This window comes from Meleagris gallopavo, chromosome 1, assembly GCF_905368555.1.
Source record: "Meleagris gallopavo chromosome 1, MGAL_WU_HG_1.1, whole genome shotgun sequence".
In the NCBI taxonomy this organism is placed as follows: Eukaryota; Metazoa; Chordata; class Aves; order Galliformes; family Phasianidae; genus Meleagris; species Meleagris gallopavo.
The window spans coordinates 534151-552735 of record NC_139404.1 but is presented as its reverse complement, the minus strand read 5'-3'; the positions used below and the strand labels follow the sequence as shown (position 1 = coordinate 552735).

The window sequence follows — 18585 nt, the reverse complement described above, 5'->3', positions numbered from 1 at the left end:
TTCCCAAGGTTTCTCTTCGATAAAAGTTTATTCCCGTCCGTGAGCGGCCGTCGCGAGGTCCTGCCCGCCCCTCAGGTGCCTGTGGGGAGAAGTGGCCGTTCGAGCGGTGAGGTGAGCGGTGCCCTTCAAGAGCACCGCGGCGGCCTCACCTCCTCCCCCCGGCCCGGGCCCGGCGTCCGCCTTGTCGCAGGAATGGGCTCGCTGCCTCCGCTGGGGCTTCGGGGGGGGCAGCTGGCGGCTCCTGTCTGAGGTCCCTGCGAGAGAGACCTCCGGCATCCCACAGCGCCCCAGGAACGCTGCCTGAACCCCTCCGGCATCCCAGCGCACTTCCGGATGCCCACCGCCCCTCCCGGTATCGCTGGGTCTCACGCAGCCCTCACCTGTCGGAGCAGTGGGCGTGGCCTCCGGGATGGCCCCGCCCCCTCCCTCGCCGCCGCAGCTCTGCTGGGGCCACGCCCCCATCCTGGGCGGGGCCTAGAGACGGGCGGAAGGCGGAGCCTGCAGCGCTAAGCCCCGCCCCCATGGCCGTTCTCCACCCGGCTGTGGGCGGAGCCTGGCTGACCCCGCGCTGCCACTGACCTGAGGGGGCGGGGTCTGTGGGGAAGGAAGCCCCACCCACTCCAGCCCGGGGCTGCCAGCTTCAGGAGGGGCTGCAGTGGGAAACGTGAATTAAAGACACGTTTTTGAGAGAGAAAAATAATTTTGGGGAGGGTGTTCTTCATGAATAGGGTTCTGGGGAAACCCCTGGCTTTGTGGGAGGATTCAAGCATCATGGGCAGCTTTGGCAGGGGGAACCCACCTGATGCCTCTGAGCCTGGGCTGCAGCTGTGCTCCTGGGGATAGGGAGGCACTGTGGGGGGCAGCCTAGGGGCGACACAGACCGTGTGACCCACAGGCACCCTCCTATTGCCCCCTCAACTCCAGCTACCCCTCCAGGATCACAAATTAACTCATTACCTCTACAAGACTTTCCACATTTACCCCCTCTAAAGCTGCAGATACCCCATTTTTGCACCCCATAGCACCAGAAGACCTCAGTTGCACCCTATGATCCCCAGTTAATCCCTCATGATCCCCCTGCAGTATTCCCAGTTGCCTTCTCCTGGACCCTAACAGCTTCCCTCTCCCCCCAGCTCTCGTTGATCCCTCCATCACCACGTTGGGAACACCCTCTTGCACCCCAATCCCTCAACCCCAGCTCACCGACCAAACTCCTCCTGCTGGGGGGTGCCCCCCACCGCCTGCGCCTCCGGGGCCCTGAAGTGCTGAGGAAAAGAGGAGCACCGCACCTTTAAGGGAGGCCACGCCCATTTACCTGGGGGGCGGGGCCTCAAGGGGCAGGGGTAGTATCTTGGGGGCGTGGTCAAGGGACGCTTTGTGGGTGTGAGGTCACAGGGAGGGGCCATTGGGCAGTGGGCGTGGCCAAGAGCAGGAGGTGGGGCTGCAGACAGGGGGCGGGGCCACGAGTTGGAGGCGGGGCTATGAGGTGCTGGGTGGTGGTGTCTGTAGGTGGGGCTACGTGGCAGTGGGTGGGGCTTGGTGCCAGCAGGGCGTGGCCAAGTGGCTGTGGTTATAGCCAGGGGATGGGGGCGGGGCTGTGGGCTTGGGGGCGTGGCGATGTGTCCGGGGGCATGTCCAGCAGTGGCCACGGCTACAAGCCTAAAGACAGCAGCTATAGGGCAGGCTATGGGGCTGTGGGCAGGGTAGGGACCAATGGACAGGGCTCTGTCACAGCGGGCAGGGCTACTCACCAGTGGGTGGGGCTTGGGATCCCCCTCAGAGCTCCTGGGGGGCGACGGTGACTCCAGGCCCTCGGATTGGCCTGGGGGCAGTGACATTTGCCATGATGGGTAACAATGCACTACGACGCTCAGTGACAGGTGATGGTGCATGGCCATGCAGGTGCTCACCCATGAAGGCAGAAGGCGGGCGGGTGCGGCGGCAGCAGCGCCTGTGCCGCTGCAGCGTCGGTGCGTCCTCCAAGGGAAGAACCCAAAAGTCCTTTGGTTTCATCTCAAAATTGTCACGTCAATCCAACACCCTTAAGTACACCCAAATCCACAGGAGACTCCCAAAACTCCCTAGCTTCACCCCCATGTATAAGCTTCCCCAGATCCCCTGCCTTTCTCCCAAATTCTCATGGCACTCAAAATACGCATTGGAGTCTCCAGAGCCCATGATCTCCACCCAGATCTCCCCTCTGATCCACAGGGCACCCCAACACCCCAAAACTGCATGCCCCCCCGGATTTTGGATGTTCTCCCTAACTTTTGCCCTTCTTCTTACAACATCAACGCCCAGCTCCTCATCGGTGCTGTTGGACGGCTCCTGCCCCTGGGGACTCCTCGGATCCTGCAGGTGCTGGGCCTGGAGGCACATGGGGAGATTTTAGAGGGCTGGAGGATATTGTAGGGTTTTGAACCAAAGGAGTGTTGGAGAACTTGAGGGGGTGTTTGCAGATCTCAACGGTGTTGCAAGACCCAAAAGTTGTTGGATGACTGGGAAGATGCTGGAGGACTTTGGGAGACTGGAGGACACCACAGAATGTAAGAGGACCTTGAAAGGGTGTTGGAAGACCCAAAACATCTTGGAGAGCCACAGGAAGTTGGAGGTCTCCAGAGGATGTTGGAAAACCAATGGGTATTGGAGACCTCAGGGAATTGGAGAACCTTGGAGGCTGCTGGAGTACTTTGGGGGTTCATGGAGGACCAGGGGGCTGTTTGAGGATTGGGGGGGGACTCACCAGTGCTTGGTGGACACGGCATAGCTCCCGCAGCAGCTCAGCCACCACCGCCTGGGTCAGGGACGTCACCAGCGCCAGCTGCACCTCCCTGACCACAAGAACACTTGGGGTGGTAGCAGAACCAGCACCCCTTCTAGTGACCACCAGTGCCCTCCCAGTACATTCCAGTGCACCCTAATCCCCTCCCAGTATTCCCTGATCTCCTTCTAGTCTCCCACACATCCCTCCCAGTATGTCCCAGTGCCTCCCAGCTCCCTTCAGCACTCCCCCAGCAACCCTCAATGCCCTCCCTGAATATCTCAGTGCCATTTCAGTATATCCCAGTGCCTCTCTGTACATCCGGCTATATTCCACTATACTCCAGCATCCGGCAGTATGCCCCACTTGCTTCCAGAACACCCAAGTGGCTTCCCAATGTTTCACAGTGCCCTCCCAGTCATTTTGAATCTATCCTAGTTCACCCTAATGCTCTCCCAGTACATCCTAGCCTATCCCAGTCCATCCTGGTGGTTTCCCGGTATATCTCAGCGCCTTCCCAGTCATTTTTAACACCGTCTCAGTCACTCTGACTATCCCAGCACTCTCAGTGCACACTCCCACTCATTTGCAATACATCCCAACGTTCCCCCCCGCCCTTCCAGCGCCTTTCCACTACACCTCGCTCCCACCCATCCCAGTGCCCCCAGTGCCCCCAGTGCCCCTTACCCCAGCTGCTCCCGGATCTCCTCCCCCGCCCGCTCCAGCAGCGCCCCCGGGGCCAGGCCGGGGGGCAGCGGGGGGCGTGGCCGAGGCGCCCCCCCGAGCCACGCCCCCCCGGGCCACACCCCAGCCGCCGTCGCCCGGGGGCAGAGCTCGGCGGCCCGACCCAGCAGCGCCTCCAGCAGCACCTGGGGAAGGGGACTTCCGGTCGGGAGGGGGACTTCCGGTGAGGGGACCCCCACCTGGAAGACCTTTCCCTTCCCGACTGGGGTTTGGGCCGCGTTCGAGGGCCTTCAGCATCCCCAGTTCCTCCAGTTCCCTCCCAGCATCTCCCAGTTCCCTCTCTGTTCCCCTTCAGCCCCTCCCGTCCCTCCCATTCCATCCCAGTTCCTCCTCCCAGTGCTCCCCAGCTCCTCCCAGCTCCCTCCTCGTCCTTCCCAGCCCTTCCCACGCCTCTCATTCCCTCCCGCTCCTTCCCAGTTCTCCAGCAGACCCCTCCCGGTCCCTCCCACTTCCCCCAGCGCTCACCTCCAGCTCCTTGTCCACAGCCTTGGCCACGTCCCCAGCCACGCCCTGCAGGAGGAGCTGCAGCGGTCCCGCTCCGGCCCCTGCCGGTCCCAGCGCTGCCAGGCTGGGGAACAGCTGGGGGGTCACAGGGTCAGGGGGGCGTTCGCATGGCCATGGAGTCGGAGGAGGTCACGGAGTCGTGGAGGGGCATGGAGGTCACAGAGGTCATGGAGTTCAAGGGGATCGTGGCAGTCATGAGGTCGTGAGGGTCACGTAAGGTCGTGGGGTCACGTGAGGTCAGGGGTCACGTGAGGTCGGGGTCACGTGAGGTCAGGGGGTGATGAGGTTGTGGGGTTGCGGGGAGTAAATAACCACAAAATGACTGCGTTGGAAGGAACCTTAACGATCATCCAGCCCCATCCCTGCCTTGGGCTGCGCGCCCCCCAGCTCGGGCTGCCCATCCATGGCCACGGGCACCTCCAGGGATGGGGCACCTCCAGGGATGGGGCACCTCCAGGGATGGGGCACCCACAGCTCCGGGGCGCAGCGCCGGGCCGTTCAAAGTCGCTCCCCTTCCTGCTCACAGGCTCCATTCGAGTACTGGAAGGCCGCAGCGCGGTGTCCCCGCAGCCGTCCCTTGTCCAGGCTGCACAGCCCCTCCCTCGGCCTCTCCCCACACACAGCCGCAGCCCCCCGCCATCGCCGTGGCGTCGTCCGGCCCCGCTCCCGCAGCCGCACGGCTCCCGCGGCCCGGAAGGGGCTCCCGAGGGCGGACAGACGGGGCCGGTCCCCGCCCCGCCCCACCGCTCTCCGTCGGTGCAGCCTGTGCTGCGGTTGCCCTCAGGCTGCTGGCACTCAGCACTGGATCACGTCCGGCTTTTCACCCCCCGGGTCCCCCTCAGCAGGGCTGCTCTCAAGCCGTTCTTCTCCCGCTCTGTACTCACAGCTGCGATTGCCCCGACCCAACAGCTACACCTGGCCCCGTTGACCCTCACTCAGTTCACACGTGCCCACTTTTTGAGTCTGCCCAGCCCCCTCTGGATGGTGGCATCAACATCCTTCTGTTGTGTCACCGCAGCACTCAGCATGGGGTCATCACCAAACTGAGGGCACACGGATCCCAACATCCAGTCACTGATGAAGATGTTCAGGCACACCGCTCCCACGAGGACCCCGGGGGGACACTATTTGTGAGTACCTCCACCTGCACACAGAGCCACTGCCCACAGCCCTCGGGCTGCAGCCGCCCGTGGAATGGTGAAATCCATATCTTCCCGCGGGAGATGTGACGTGGGCCGTGCCAGCAGCCCTGCAGGAGTCCCAGCGGATGACGCCATCGGTTGCTCTGCATTGGTCTGCGGCAGCCATCGCTCCACCCGCACGGCTGGGTAAGGCACGACCTGCCCTCGGGGAAGCCGTCTCAGATCACCTGCTCAGCCCTCACGTCCCTGAACACCTCCCACTGCAGGATCTGGGTGCAGCGGGGACTGTACACATTCGGCCTCGTCAGCTGTTCTCAAACCTGCTCCTTGACTGCAGCGGAGGGGCTTTGCTCCCCCGCCTCCACCTGCAGAGACGTGTGAGATGTGGCTGCCAGTGAAGCCTGAAGCAAAGAATTCATTGTGCCTCAGCCACCTCCGTGTCTGCTGCTGCCTTGGCCCCCTTCTCCTCCATCACAGAGGGTGCACTCTTCTCAGCCTGTTTCTTCTGACCAAGGGACCTGTAGAATCCCTTCTCATTATCTGCCACACCTCGCCCACTGCAGCTCCATCTGTGCCATGTCCTGCTGACATCCCTGTACTCTTCCCAGGCCACCCATCCCTGCTCCTGCTGCCTGTGCATTTCCCTCTTACTCCTCAAATGGGAGGTCATAGGGTCATGGGGGGAGAGGGAGGGAGGTGATGGGAGGTCATGCAAGGGGTCAAGAGAGTCGTAGAGGTCATGGGACAATATGGGAGGCCAGAGGAGTGATGGGGGTCATGAGGTTACGAGGTCATGGGAAGTCAAAGAAGTCACAGGGTATCGTAGTTCATGGGAGATCTTAGGGGTCCCTGGGTCACAGGGGAGCAGTGGGATTCATAGGAGTCATAGGGATCATGGGGGGGGGTCACAAGGTCATGGTGAAAATTTGGGCTGTCAGCACCCCAGGGCTGGTTTTGTGGTGCTGGAGGAGATCTCATTCGGAGGGGTCTCATTTTTGAGAGGAAGAACACTGTTCTGGAGGGAGGTTTGGGATGGGCTTTGGGAGGGCTTCTGTTTGTTGAGGGGGAGTTCTATTTTTATCAGGGTGGGGGGAAATGTTTCAGCTTTGGGAGGAGATGCTTCATTTGGGGAGGTATGCTTTAATTTCTATAAAGATTCTGAGTTTTTTAAGGGTTCTCTTTATTTGGGCGGGAAGCTTCAATTTTGGGGTGAGATGTTTCTATTTTGAAGCTGACGCTATTCTGGGGGGGTGTTTCTGAGGTTCCTTGAGGGAGAACGCTTCAATTCTGGGGAGGAGCTTCAACGGGGGAGTCGGATACTCCAATTCTGATGGGCATGCAGGGGTTTTCTGCAGGGCTCCTGGGGTGCTTTGGGGGTTCAACTTTGTGGGGGCGATACTTCAATGTGGGGGTCATACGCTAAAAATCTGGGGTGGGGGATGTTGGGGTCCTGCGGATGTTCCTGGGGTTCTTTGAGGGTTCTACTTTGGGGGGGGGAGAAGATGCTTCAATCTGGGGGTCAGATGCTGTGCTTGTGGGTGCGGCGCTGGGGATTTGGGAGTGTTTCAGGGCTATCTCAGGGCACGCAGGCTCCCGTTGGTCTCTGTTGGGTACATGCTGTTGGGGTGCTCACCGCACGGGCGTTCCTGGCTTCCCGCAGCAGCTCCTGGGCCTCTGCAAGGTCCCGCTGTGCCCCTGGGTGCCCCCGCAGCCCCCGCGCCGCCGCCTGCACTCGTCCGCTCAGCCGGCAGAGCATCTGCAGCACATCTCCTTGGCAACAGCCCTGGCAACCACCCTGGCAACTGGCAACCATCCCGGCATCCCCTCAACAACTGCCCCCATCACCTCAGCAACCTCCACAGCCACTGCCCCAGCACCTCATCAGCAACGCCTCCCATCACCCCGGCAACCACCCTGGCAACCATCCTAGCAACTTCCCATTGCCCCAGCAATCAGCCCGGCATTATGTCAGGAATATTTCCCATCGCCCCAATAACCACTCCAGCAACCAGCCTCGCAACTGCTCCGACAATCTCTCATCTTGGCAACCACTCCAGAAACAACAGCAGATTCTGCTCTTACTGCCCCAGCAACTGCCCTGGAAACCACCAAGGCAATCCCTCAGCAACACTTATAATCACCCCAAAAGCTGCCTAGCAACCACCCGAGTAGCCACCCAAGCATCCTTCTGGCCGCTATCCCGTATCCCTGTCACTTCCCACATCTGCCCCACGGCTGCCACAAATTGGCCCCGCATCTGTCCTCTCCTGCCCCACAAGCGTCCCCAGTCCCCAGGTTCCCCATGTCCCTGGGGAAAGATTACTTGCTCAGCCGTGCTGGTGACAATGCCCCGCTGCAGCCGGAGCACCTGCTCTGGTGGCACCTTGGGACCGCGGCCATTGCGTAGGAGGCACCATTGGATCTTCAGGAGGGAAATTGGGATGCCTGAGACTCCCAGACACAAATTTTAGAGAATCCCCAGATGCCTCCACCCACCTGCTGCCAACCAGTGTCTGTCCGCTCCGGGGAACTACGGTAGGCGGCTGTGAGGTCACAGAGGGGAAGGGCCATGAAGGTCAATGTGTGGTTGCTGTTGAGAGGACATGGATCTTCTTGGGATTCCATTGACAGTGGAATACAGCAGGTTGATTGGTCAACAGCTGGTTGATCACTGTAGAGCCAGTTGACCAGACCGGATCCCACCGACTGAACTGAAATGAGTTGACTGGTCTAAAGATGACTGAGCAGTCTAGAGATGGTTGCCCAGTCTAAAACCAGTTGACTAGCTGAGATCCCATTGACGTTTTGGAAAAGTTGACTGCTCTGAGATGGTTGTCCAGTCTAGACATGTTTGACCAGTCTAGAAGCAGCTGAGTGGTTGGGATGCAACTGACAAGTATGGGATGGGATATCTGATCTAGACACTCAGTTTTTTGGGGTTGACCAGTCTTGAACCAGTTTACTAATTGGGAACCCACTGACTTGTCTGGGATGGGTTTCCCATCTAAAAATTGTTTAGAATCAGTTGGTAACCCATTAACCTGTATGGAATAGCCAGTTGCACAGTCTAGCACAGACAAGTAGGTCCAAAAACTGGTTGACCTGTCTGGAGATCCAGGTGTCATGTCCGGATCTGGTTGGTTGTTTGAACCTGGTGTTCACAAGCTCCAGATGGGGCGTCACCTGCAGTATAATATGCTGGTGGTCCCACTCACCTCTCCATGGCCCTGGCGATGTCCTGGAAGCCCACAGCTGTCGTGTTGTTCCTGTCCCAGCTGAGGCTCCTGCCATGGGACCACAGGTGACGTCGGGGTGGAGAGACCACCCCTGAACCCCCCGTGAAACCACCCACCCACCGCAGGGTGCTGTTGATCTGCAGGGCCTTGGCCAGCATCTTGGCGCCCATGTCCTCCATGAGGTTACCACTGAGGTCCACTTTGGCCAAGCAGGCATTGCTGCCCAGCGCGTTCACCAGGATACAGGTCCTGGCCTTCAGCCTCGATTCAGCCACTGACAGCGACTGCAGGGACTTACGGGAAGGGCAGAGAGGACAAGAGATGGGGCCTGGGGGATCCACAGAAGTGGATGTCCACCTGCCACCCCACCGTCCCCTGGGGAACTCACGCAGTCGTCCTCCTGGATGACCTGCACCAGCTTGTGGAGGATCTCCTCCAGTGTTCTGAAGGGGGGAGAAAGAACAGTGGGACATGGACTCAGCCTGGCCCTTGGGGTCTCAGAAGACGTCAGTGAGCACTCTGGGGTCTTGGTGGGCCTCCACGGGCACAGCGATGCCCATCAGGTCTTGGTGGGCTTCCGTGACACGGCTTTGGCCATTAGGATCGAAGTGGACCCCCTCGGACTCAGCCCAGCGATGGTTCTGTTTACCTCCTCCAGGGCTGGTGGGGAGGAGGGCCCTCAGAAGGCCCTATGGAACCAGGGGGAGTCCAGCAGGGGCACTCACCGCGCCTTGACACTGAAGTTCTTGCCCAACCAGAGGTGCTTCAGGGCCTTGTTCCTCCCCAGGGCTGGTACGAGCGTCAGCAAATCGGCATCAAAGCCTGAGAGAAGTGCGGGGAGAAACTGGAGATAGTGGCAGGGTCCCAGGCCAGTCCCCATGATGGGGTTTCTCCCTCTTCTCACCATTGTCTGAGAGGTCCAGGCTGCCCACGGCACTGATGCCCCCCAGCAGCTCCTCCAACACACGAGCCCCTGGCGAGCGGAGCTGCAAGATGGCACCAGGAATTGGACAGGGACAGAAAATGACGCGAGGGGTGCCCACAGGACCCCTCCCACCTTGGGCAGTGCCCCCCCCCCACCTCACAGCTGCTCAGGTCCAGGTGGAGGTCGCTCAGGTGGGTGTTGGCAGCCAATCCCTGCAGGAGAGACCTGGGGAGGGCAGATCACGGTGCACCCACATCTCCATCTCCCCAGAAGGCAGAGGGCCACCCCAGGGGGCGAAGCTCACCTGAGAGCATCAGGGGGCAGCCGCACGCCTGCCAGGCTGATGTGGGACAGAGCAAAGGTGCTGCAGAAGAACTGCTGCAGGGTGGGTGGGACCTCACGGCTCTTCCTGGGGGGAGGTGGAAGCAGGGTTCCATCAGCCCCACCCATCTGGGGTCAACCAGGCACTCCTTGCACCAACCAGTCGGGCCAAAACTCAATGGAGCCCTTGGACACCCAACAGAGTTCTTGACCACCCAACACGGTACTCGACCACCCAATGGGGTTCCTGACCACCCAGTGGGGTTCCTGACCACATAACAGGATGTTCAACCACCCAGTGTTGTTCCAGATCACCCAAGAGATTGGCCAGTTGGGTGCTCCAATGCCCAAAGGGGTCTTCCCACTATTCAGAAGGGTGCTCAACCGCCCAATGGCACTTCTTGATTGGCCAATAGGGCACTCCAGTGCTCAGAGGGGTTCTCTACCACCCAACGGGATGCTCTACCACACAGTGGGATGGCCATCCACCCCATGACATTCTGGGCAACCTATTTGCCTTCGTGACTGGCCAGCAGGGTACTCCAACTTTCAATGGGCTCCCAACTGCCTCCCCAGGCCCCACCTGCCCCCTGCCCCACAGCCACCATCGACATGTGGGGCAGGAGCTGACCGGTGGCAGAAGCTGTTCCCGGCCACGTTGAGGTAGCTGAGCCGTGAGCAACAGCCGTGCAGCAGCGCCCCGAAGAGCTGGGAGGCACAAGGGGGCCATCAGCCCCACGACTGCCCCACGGCAGCCCCATGGCGACCCCACAGCCCCTCACCACATCAAGGGCGCAGTCAGTGGAAGCCAGGTCAAGGTGCAGGAGGGCGTTGGGTTGAGCCAGGAAAGCAAAGAGGTCCTGGAGGTGTGGAGTAGGGCCTGACCCCACGGCTGCTCCATAGTACAGCACCCAGTCCCATAGTACCACCCACCCCATCCAGCCCCTTAGCACCCATCCAGCCCCATTGCATCCCACTGTACCCTGCCCAACACCCCCTCTTCAACCCCATAGCAACTTCTCCAGTCCCACAACTCCTGTTCTAGCCCACAGCATCCCCTCCAACGCCATACAGTCTATCCAGCTCATAGCACCACTCCAGCCCCATAGCATACATCCAAACCCCAGTACCCCTCATTGACCTCCAGCGCCCCACAACCCCATCCCTGCCCCATAGCACCCCATTCCCATCCTACAGTGCCGTGGGGGCTGCCCAGCAGCCCAGGATTGTGGCCCAGGTCCAGCAGTTGTAGGGCACTGCGGAAAGCGGGGTTTGCGCCCAGCGCCCGGCCCAGCGCCGCCAATCCTGTGGGGCAGGTGTGGGGTGCAGTACCCATGGAGGAACCCATGGAGGCATACAGAACCACAGCACACATAAGCATCCCAAAATTTCCATGCACAGCCCAGTATCCCCAGGGGACTCCCCAGAACCCAACAGTATTCATTGTATTCATTGTATTCATTGGCACCTCACAACCCCCAAAAATATTTTGGCACCAAAATGATCAGTTTCACACCAGTAACCTGTTCACATTTAGAGTGCTCCCCACTGCTGCAGAAGCATCCCAATAACACAATCTCCCCCTCCCACCAACCAACCTCAGTGGGCACCCCAACACCTCCATGGGCACTGCAATATCCCCACGGGGCTCCACATTACCCAGTAGGTCTCCTTAACCCCACGGGCACCCCAAAACCTTATGGGGCATACCATTACCTAGAAGACACTCCAATATTCTTGTGGGCACCCTATGGGTCCCCATCACACCGCAGGGCGCCCAGAACCCTATGGGTCACCCAATGGCCCCTTAATATCCTTTCCCCTCCCCCATATTCCTCCAGTACCGCGTTCCCATCGCACCCTCCCTGCTCTCGACACCCCCTGCCCCACAACACTGCACAGTGCCCCCAGCCCCACCTCGTGCCCCCAGGCCGCAATGGGGCAAGCGTAGCCGTCGCAGCCCCCCTGGCAGCCCCAGGAAGCGCTGACTCAGTGCTGCCAGGCCTGGAGAGGAGTCCGAAATTGAGGGGAACCACAAAATAAGGGCAGACCCCAAAAGTTTGGGCAACACCAAATAAGGGATCTGGGGGTGGGGGGAATCGCGGAGTCAGGGGATTTGGGGACAATTTAGGGGATCTGTGGGTGGCAGTGGATGCTTCGGAGTGGAAGGGGGGAGTATGAGCTTCTAGGGGGATTTCTGGATAACCGTAATGGGATCTGGGAGACAACTGGGGGTGCAAAGGAGCATTTGGGGTAGGATTTGGAGGAAGAATTCCTGGGGTGCAAGAAAAGGATTTGAGATCTAATGGGGGAATTGGGGTGTTCTAGGGAGATTTTTGAGGTTCTATAAGTGGGTTTGCAGTGCCACAGGAGGCTTTGAGGTGCAGTAGGAATTCTGGGGAGCAGTGGGGATGTGGAGGTCACCTTTGTCCCCCAGGGATCCGCGGGGCAGCTCCAGGCATCGCAGCGGTGGGTCCGGGTGAGCCGCCAGCGCTGCTGCCAACCGGGAGGCGAAGTCCCTTGGGGAGGAATGCCAGATTTGGGCACCTCGAACTCTGAAACACCCCAAGCCCCAAATCTCACCCTAAATCCCTCCAAACCCACCAAGATCTCACTCAAAACACAAAATCCACCCCAAATTCCCCCAAGGGCTTCTCCAAGTACTCCTCATGCACCCCAACGAAAAAGGTTTCCAAATGCCTTAAATCTGATCCTGCAAAATCTCACCTCCCCCCAGCTAAAGGGGACATCCCCAATTTTGTACCCCTCTGAAACATCCCAGCACCCCACAGGATCCTCTCCAAACCCCCACGAGATCTTCCCAAAACTTCCCAAATTCCACTTAGATCTTAGATCCCTCCATACTCAGGGTGCACCCACAAATTTGCAATGTACCAAATCTCTTTAAACCCATATAACATTCCCTAACCCCAAACCCATAACAATCTCCCCAAATCAACCAAAATACCCACGCCTCCCTCCCAAATGTACCAATACCACTCTGAAAATACTCCAACACCCGTAAAATTTCCTCCCTAAAAAGACAAAAATCCCCAAATTCCCCACACACTCCCAAAACCATTCAAACCAAAAAAAATGCACCAAATCTCCCTAAACCCCCAAAAAATCAACCACAACCCCCCCAATTCCCACAATTATGTACCAAAAATCCACCCCTCCAAAACCTCCAAACCTCCAAAAATCCCCCAAATCCCTCCAAGATCTTTAAATCACCCCCAAATTTCTCCAAAACCATTCCAACCCTCCCCCCTCAAGATCCCCCCAAAATCCCACCCCTTCCACTTAGGGTGCACACCCCAAGTCCCAAAGGAATCGACCCCAAGCATACGCGTTTAACCCCACATTGTCCAGGATCAGCTCCTCCAAGGCGGGTGAGCGACGCACAGCATGCAGCACCTGCGCCTGCACCTCACTGCTCTGCACCACAACATGGGAGAGCCCAAAACGTTGGAGACAGAACCCCAAAATGGGGAGCACCCTGAGAATGGGGCGGGGGCAGGGACCCAAAAACAGGAGTATGGAGAGTTAAGGGAGTGAGGGACTCCTAAAATGGTGCGGAAGGACAGGGGGAATCCCCAAAACTGTGGGGGTCCTGAAACTTGTGGGACCCCAAGACAGGATGGAGGAAGTTCCAGGAACCCCAACACTGATTTTGAGATGGAAGTGAGGTGTTGGAGGACCCTGAAAATGGAGGGAGCTCAGAAATGTGGCAAGAAGGCAAGCTGATGACCCCAAAGCGTGTGTAAAGGGACAATGGGTTCCCCCAGAATGGGGTAGTGGAAAATATGATCGGGGGACTCCAACAGTGGGGGTTTGGGAGGGGAGAAATGAACGAGGGGATCCCAAAATGGAGGCTATGGGGAGATCCTGGGTTTGGGGTACCCACCAGGCGTAGATCACGGCAGCACAGCCCCCGGAACCAGCGGTTGTAGCCCAGTGCTGCCACTGCCAGTGCCAGCTCCCTGCACCAGTGCCAGCAGTAAGCACCCAGAACACCTCAGTGCCTTCCAGTAACCCTCAGCCACCTCCCGGCACTCCCAGTAAGCACCAGTGACCTCCCAGCAGCTCCCCACTGCCTTTCCAGTGCCTCCATGTGCTCCAGATCCCCTCCCAATACTCCTATTCTCCCTCCCAGTACCTCCCACTGTTCCCAAACCCCTTCCAGTGTCCCCACTTCCCCTTCCAGTGCCTCCTAATTGCCCCGAGCCTCTTCCCAGTGCTCCCAGTAACACCCATTCCCTCCCAGTGCTCCCAGTGCCACCATCACCGGCTCTCCAAGTGGCTGAAGTCCCTCAGGTCGAAGCATCTCCGCTCCCCCGCATGGTACAGCGTGTCCACGTCCTGGGGGGACCCCAAAACCCCCATAGCCCCCCAGAGACCGTCCCAGAGAAATCCATAGACCCTATAGACCCACCACTGACCCACAGGACCCCACAAACCCCCTGGAGCTTCCCAGAGACCCCCTAAGGGTCCCCGGAAGGACCCCAAGGATTCCCCAACAGCCCCGTGGAGCCCAAGTCCTCTGTCGACGCTGTCCTTGGTGCTGAACCCACAAACTACCATCGATCCCCCCCCCAAAACCCCATGCTCTCTTTGCATCCCAAACGCCTCCAAATCCCCCACATATATCCCCATAGATCCCTCAGGACAAAAGAGATCACTTAGACTCCCAGTGATCCCCCGAGACCCCACAAAGATTTCCCCACGGACCCCTCAAGGCCCCCTAAGAATGCCATAGAACCCCCCCAGAAAGCTTCTCATAAACCCCATCGACCCAACCGAAACACCCCACGTACCCTCTGAAACACTGCCCGCATATGTTCCCTCAAAGGCCCCTAGGGACCCCATACGCCTCCCAAAGCCCCCCAGAGAACCCCTTAAAGCCACCCAGTGCTCCACAGCCCTCAATTCCCACCACACACCCACTGCACCTCCTCCCGGCAGCTCAGCCCGTTGTAGTCACACAGTGCCGCATAAGTGTCCGAGAAGCCCCCTGTGGGGGTTGGAGGGGAGAAGGCGTGGCCGATCTTGTCCACGCCCCCTCCCAGACGACGCCTATCGGCGACAAGCCACGACCCCCCCCAAAAAAACCCGCCCCTTCCTGTATCCCACGAACACCAATGCGGCCCCCGAGGCCACGCCCACCACCGAGACCCCGCCCCTCCCGTGGCCACGCCCCTCCGTGGCCACGCCCCTCACCGCAGACGCTGGGACCGCTGGAGGCGGAGCTCTCCGAGGTGGGGGAGGTGTCGAGGGGCGGCGCCGGGGGGAGGGTCCAGCTGGGGGCGGGGACAAGCATCAGAGCCCCCCCCGACCCCCGACTGGAACCCCCAATGTATTCCAGTACATCCATTCCCGTCTCAGTTCATCCACCCCAGTGCCCTCCCTGTACATCCTAGTGCCCCCAGACCCCGCCCAGTTCATCCCAGTATAACCCAGTGCCATCTAATCCCTCCCCAGACTGCTCCCGCTATATCCCAAATCCCTTCCCTTCCCCTTCCGCCCTCTCCTAATGCCTCCCACTCCCCTCCCTGTCCCCCCCACCGCCTACCCCAACCCTCTCCCAGCATATCCCAAGTATGGCTCACACGGGGGGGGCACAGGGCAGGGCCCGCCCCAGGGCGGCTCCCAGCTCCCGGGCCAGGCAGGCGGCAGCAGAAGGGCTGGCAAGGGCCAGGGCCAGGGGACCCCGCTCCGTGTCCAGGCGCACCTAGGAACTGGGTGTACTGGGAGGCACTGGGAGGCATTGGTGGGGGTGTTGGCAGAGCCCTGGGGGGATTGGGGCTCTCTAATGGGAATGGAGGGGATTTGAGAGACTTGTACAAACTGGAAGGACACTGGAATATACTGGGAGGGTGCTGAGAGGGGTGAGGAGGGCTTTGGATGTCTTGGAAGAAAAGCTAACATACCGGGAAACTGGGCGATGGACATAGAACAGGCCATGTCCTAAGAGGGACTGGGAGGCACTGGGATGTACTGGGAGGTCACTGAGAGGTGCTGGGAGGGTACTGGGAAGATAGTGGAGGCTGATTGGTTCATATTGGTCCATAATGGGAGGTAATGGGATATACTGTAAGAGCCTGAGAGGCACTGGGAGTCAGTGGATGGAGACTGGGTAGGCAGTGGAGGGCCACTAGTCCATACTGATCCATACTGGTCCATACTGGTAAGGTATGGACCTTTACCTATTATAAGGTAAAGGAATGACTTAAGGAGATCACTAGGGGGGTACTGGCAGTCACTGGAAGGGCACTGGGCACACTGAGAGGCTTGGCGTGATTCTGGGCAAGCAGTTGAGGGTCACCAGTCCACACTGGCCCATACTGGTCTGCACTGGGAGGTGGTGGGTACCTGGGTGGGGCTGGTGGCACTGATGCAGCGAATCTCCAGCACGCTCAAAGAACCTTCAGCCTGGCAACAAACAGCAATCTTTGTGCACATGGACACACAGATGGGCATGCAAATCCACGTGCAATTTCTCATGGAAATCTTTGTGCAAACAGATATGAAAGAGCTCAGCAGTATGAAAACCCTTCTGCAAGAGGATGGACTCCATGCAAACCCTCGTGCATATATTTGTGCAAATCCTTGTGCAAATTATTGTGCGAATTCCCATCTAAGCCTTCATGTGAGTGTTTGTGCAAAAAGGCAGACTTGTGCAAACAGTTGCTTCTGAGAATCCTTGTGCAAATGCTCATAAAACGCTTGTGCTAGGGAACAGGCTCATGCAAATCCTCATGTGGTTTCTCATGCAATGGGTTTTGCTGGGGGATGGACGCATTCAGATCCCTCTGCACATCCATATGCAAATCATTCTGTAAATCCCCGTGCCAAACCATGTGAAAATTGAGCACATTTACTCGTGCAAATTCCCGTGCAAGGGCTCACCTTGGCCGGTATTGTGGGGCCGAAGAGGTGCAGGCGCCAGGCAGTGAGGGCCTGGGGGACGAGGCAGGCACCCAGTGCTCCCAGTGTCTCCAGTAAGAGCTCAGACCTCTCCCAGTGCCCCCTGGTGCTCCCAGTGATTTCCCAGAGCCCCCCGTTTTGCCCATTTCCCTTCTCAGTGCCATCAGCCTCCCTCCCAGAGCATCCCACTTCCCCTTCAAGTGCTGCTGTTCTCCTTCCCAGTACCTCCCAGTGCCCCCAGACCCGTTTCAGTGTCCCTATTTTCAGTCCCAGTGCCTCCCAGTAGCCTCTGACCCCCTCCCAGTGCTCCCAATAACTCTTAAGTCTTTAATAGCGAATGTCCCAGACCCCTTCCCAGTGTCCCCATTTCTACTCCCAGTACCCCCTGAATACCCACTTCCAGTATTCCCAGTGCTTCCAGTAACCCATAGATCCCTCTCAGTGCCCCCAGTCCCCCTCCCAGTGCCCCGATCCCCCTCCTGTTCCTCTCATCCCTCCCAGCTCCCACCAAGATCCTCTCCTCCAGCCGACGGGGTTTGGTCTCCAGGCGGGCACGCAGCAGCAGGTGGATGCGGGGCCGCCCCAGGGCCCGGCGGATGCTTTCTGAATGGGGTTGGGGTTACGAGAGGAAGGATTCATCCCAGTAACCTCCCCTCCCTCCCCAGCGCCCCTCCAGTCTGTCCCCCTCCCCGCTCCCGTTGCCGTTTAGCGTCGGTTTCAGCACCACGGATAGCGCCAGATCCAGCACCACGGACGCGGAGCTTTGGGGGCACGAGGGGAAAGGGGGGGGGTTGGGGAGCTCTAGGGGGGTTATGGAGAATCTGGGGGGTTATGGGGTCTGGGGGGTTATGGGGTCTGGGGGGTTATGGCGAGACGTGGGGAAGCACGGAAGGGATCTGGGGGGGGGGATTATGGGGCTAGGGAGTTTATGGGGGGGATATCGTATGTTAGGGGCTTATGGAAGGGTTGTGGGTGTCTTATAGAATTATGGGGGGATGTTATAGGGTAATTGGGGCGAGGTTACGGGATGGCCATGGAGAGGATCTGCGGGGAGTGTGGAGAGAATAAGGAGGGGTGCTGAGGTGATGGGGAGGGTCAATGGAAGGGATTTGGGGATTATGGGGGTACAAAGGGTAATAGGAGGTCTATGGATGGAATATGGTGGCTCCATAGAAAAAATATGGATCGCTGTGGGGTGATGGAGGGGGGCACTGAGGAGATCTGGGGACGTACGAGGTGATTGGATGGGGGATGTGAAAGGATACGGGGTGAGTTATGGGGGCCTCTGAGCCCATGGGAGTTTATGGGGGATCCCACAAAGAGAGATATGGGGGGAAATGAGGGGAAATTGAGAAATTTCGGGGAAAATGAGGGGATTCGGGTAGGATTTGAGGGGAAATTGAGGGAAATTGTGGACGGATTTGGGGGAAAATAGAAGCATTTAATTGGGATTTGGGAGTAAATGGGGAGATCTGAGGGAAACGAGGGTGGGATTAAGAGGAAAATGGGAGGATTGAATGCAAAACTGAGGGGATTTAGCGGGAAATTGGAGGATTTTGAGAGGTTTGGGGGTGAAATGGAGGGATGTGGATGGGATTTGGGGTGAAGTGGGGGGATTTGGGGTAACAGGGGCGCTGGGCGCCTACCTTGCAGCTCCCGGGACACGTCCCCCGCCGGCGGGGCCATGCCGCGGCCGAGAGGAGCCGAGCCGAGCCGAGCGAGGCCGGAAGTTCCCGAGCGACGCCGGAAACGTCCGAAGGAACCCGAGCGCAGCCCGGCTCTTCCCGGTGCGCTCCAGCGATCCCCTGTAACCTTCGGTGTCCCTCCCCAATATCCCCCCGTGCCCCTCCCCAATATCTCCCGTGCCCTCCCCAATATCTCCCGTTCATCCAGTACAGCCTACCGCCCCAACACCTCCTTGTACGACCTCAGCCCCCCTATTCCCCTGCTGCCCCCCCCAACTCCCAGTTCCTCCCAGTTCCTCCCAGTTCCTCCCAGTCCCCCCGACCCCAACCCCCCTTGCCC

General features: G+C 59.1%; 1 protein-coding gene across 7 annotated transcripts; it reads right to left on the bottom strand.

Moving 5' to 3' along the window:
* Nucleotides 1-9: 9 nt before the first annotated feature.
* Nucleotides 10-18399, bottom strand: LOC104912616 (capping protein, Arp2/3 and myosin-I linker protein 3). 7 transcript variants are annotated; one of them, XM_085236914.1, is made up of 37 exons: nucleotides 18207-18399; nucleotides 17069-17163; nucleotides 16543-16593; nucleotides 16006-16065; nucleotides 15243-15364; nucleotides 14854-14933; nucleotides 14577-14647; nucleotides 13922-13995; nucleotides 13541-13616; nucleotides 12950-13071; nucleotides 12058-12152; nucleotides 11551-11637; nucleotides 10829-10938; nucleotides 10416-10493; nucleotides 10265-10341; nucleotides 9617-9721; nucleotides 9468-9537; nucleotides 9292-9373; nucleotides 9113-9209; nucleotides 8776-8830; nucleotides 8508-8680; nucleotides 8367-8435; nucleotides 7648-7741; nucleotides 7475-7573; nucleotides 6785-6907; nucleotides 3971-4084; nucleotides 3449-3630; nucleotides 2744-2831; nucleotides 2287-2367; nucleotides 1911-1977; nucleotides 1752-1822; nucleotides 1204-1289; nucleotides 800-864; nucleotides 580-650; nucleotides 381-474; nucleotides 150-254; nucleotides 10-79 (listed from the first exon to the last, which is right to left on the bottom strand). In XM_085236914.1, exons 1-37 carry the CDS (start codon nucleotides 18244-18246, stop codon nucleotides 72-74), a joined length of 3237 nt encoding a protein of 1078 aa, XP_085093040.1. In that variant the 5' UTR covers nucleotides 18247-18399; the 3' UTR covers nucleotides 10-71. The 7 variants fall into 7 exon arrangements, 6 of the variants coding, with proteins under 6 accessions (XP_085093040.1, XP_085092836.1, XP_085092892.1 ...); XM_085236710.1 differs by having other exon boundaries at nucleotides 10-254; XM_085236766.1 differs by having other exon boundaries at nucleotides 10-254; nucleotides 1204-1265.
* Between the last annotated feature and the right edge of the window lie 186 nt (nucleotides 18400-18585).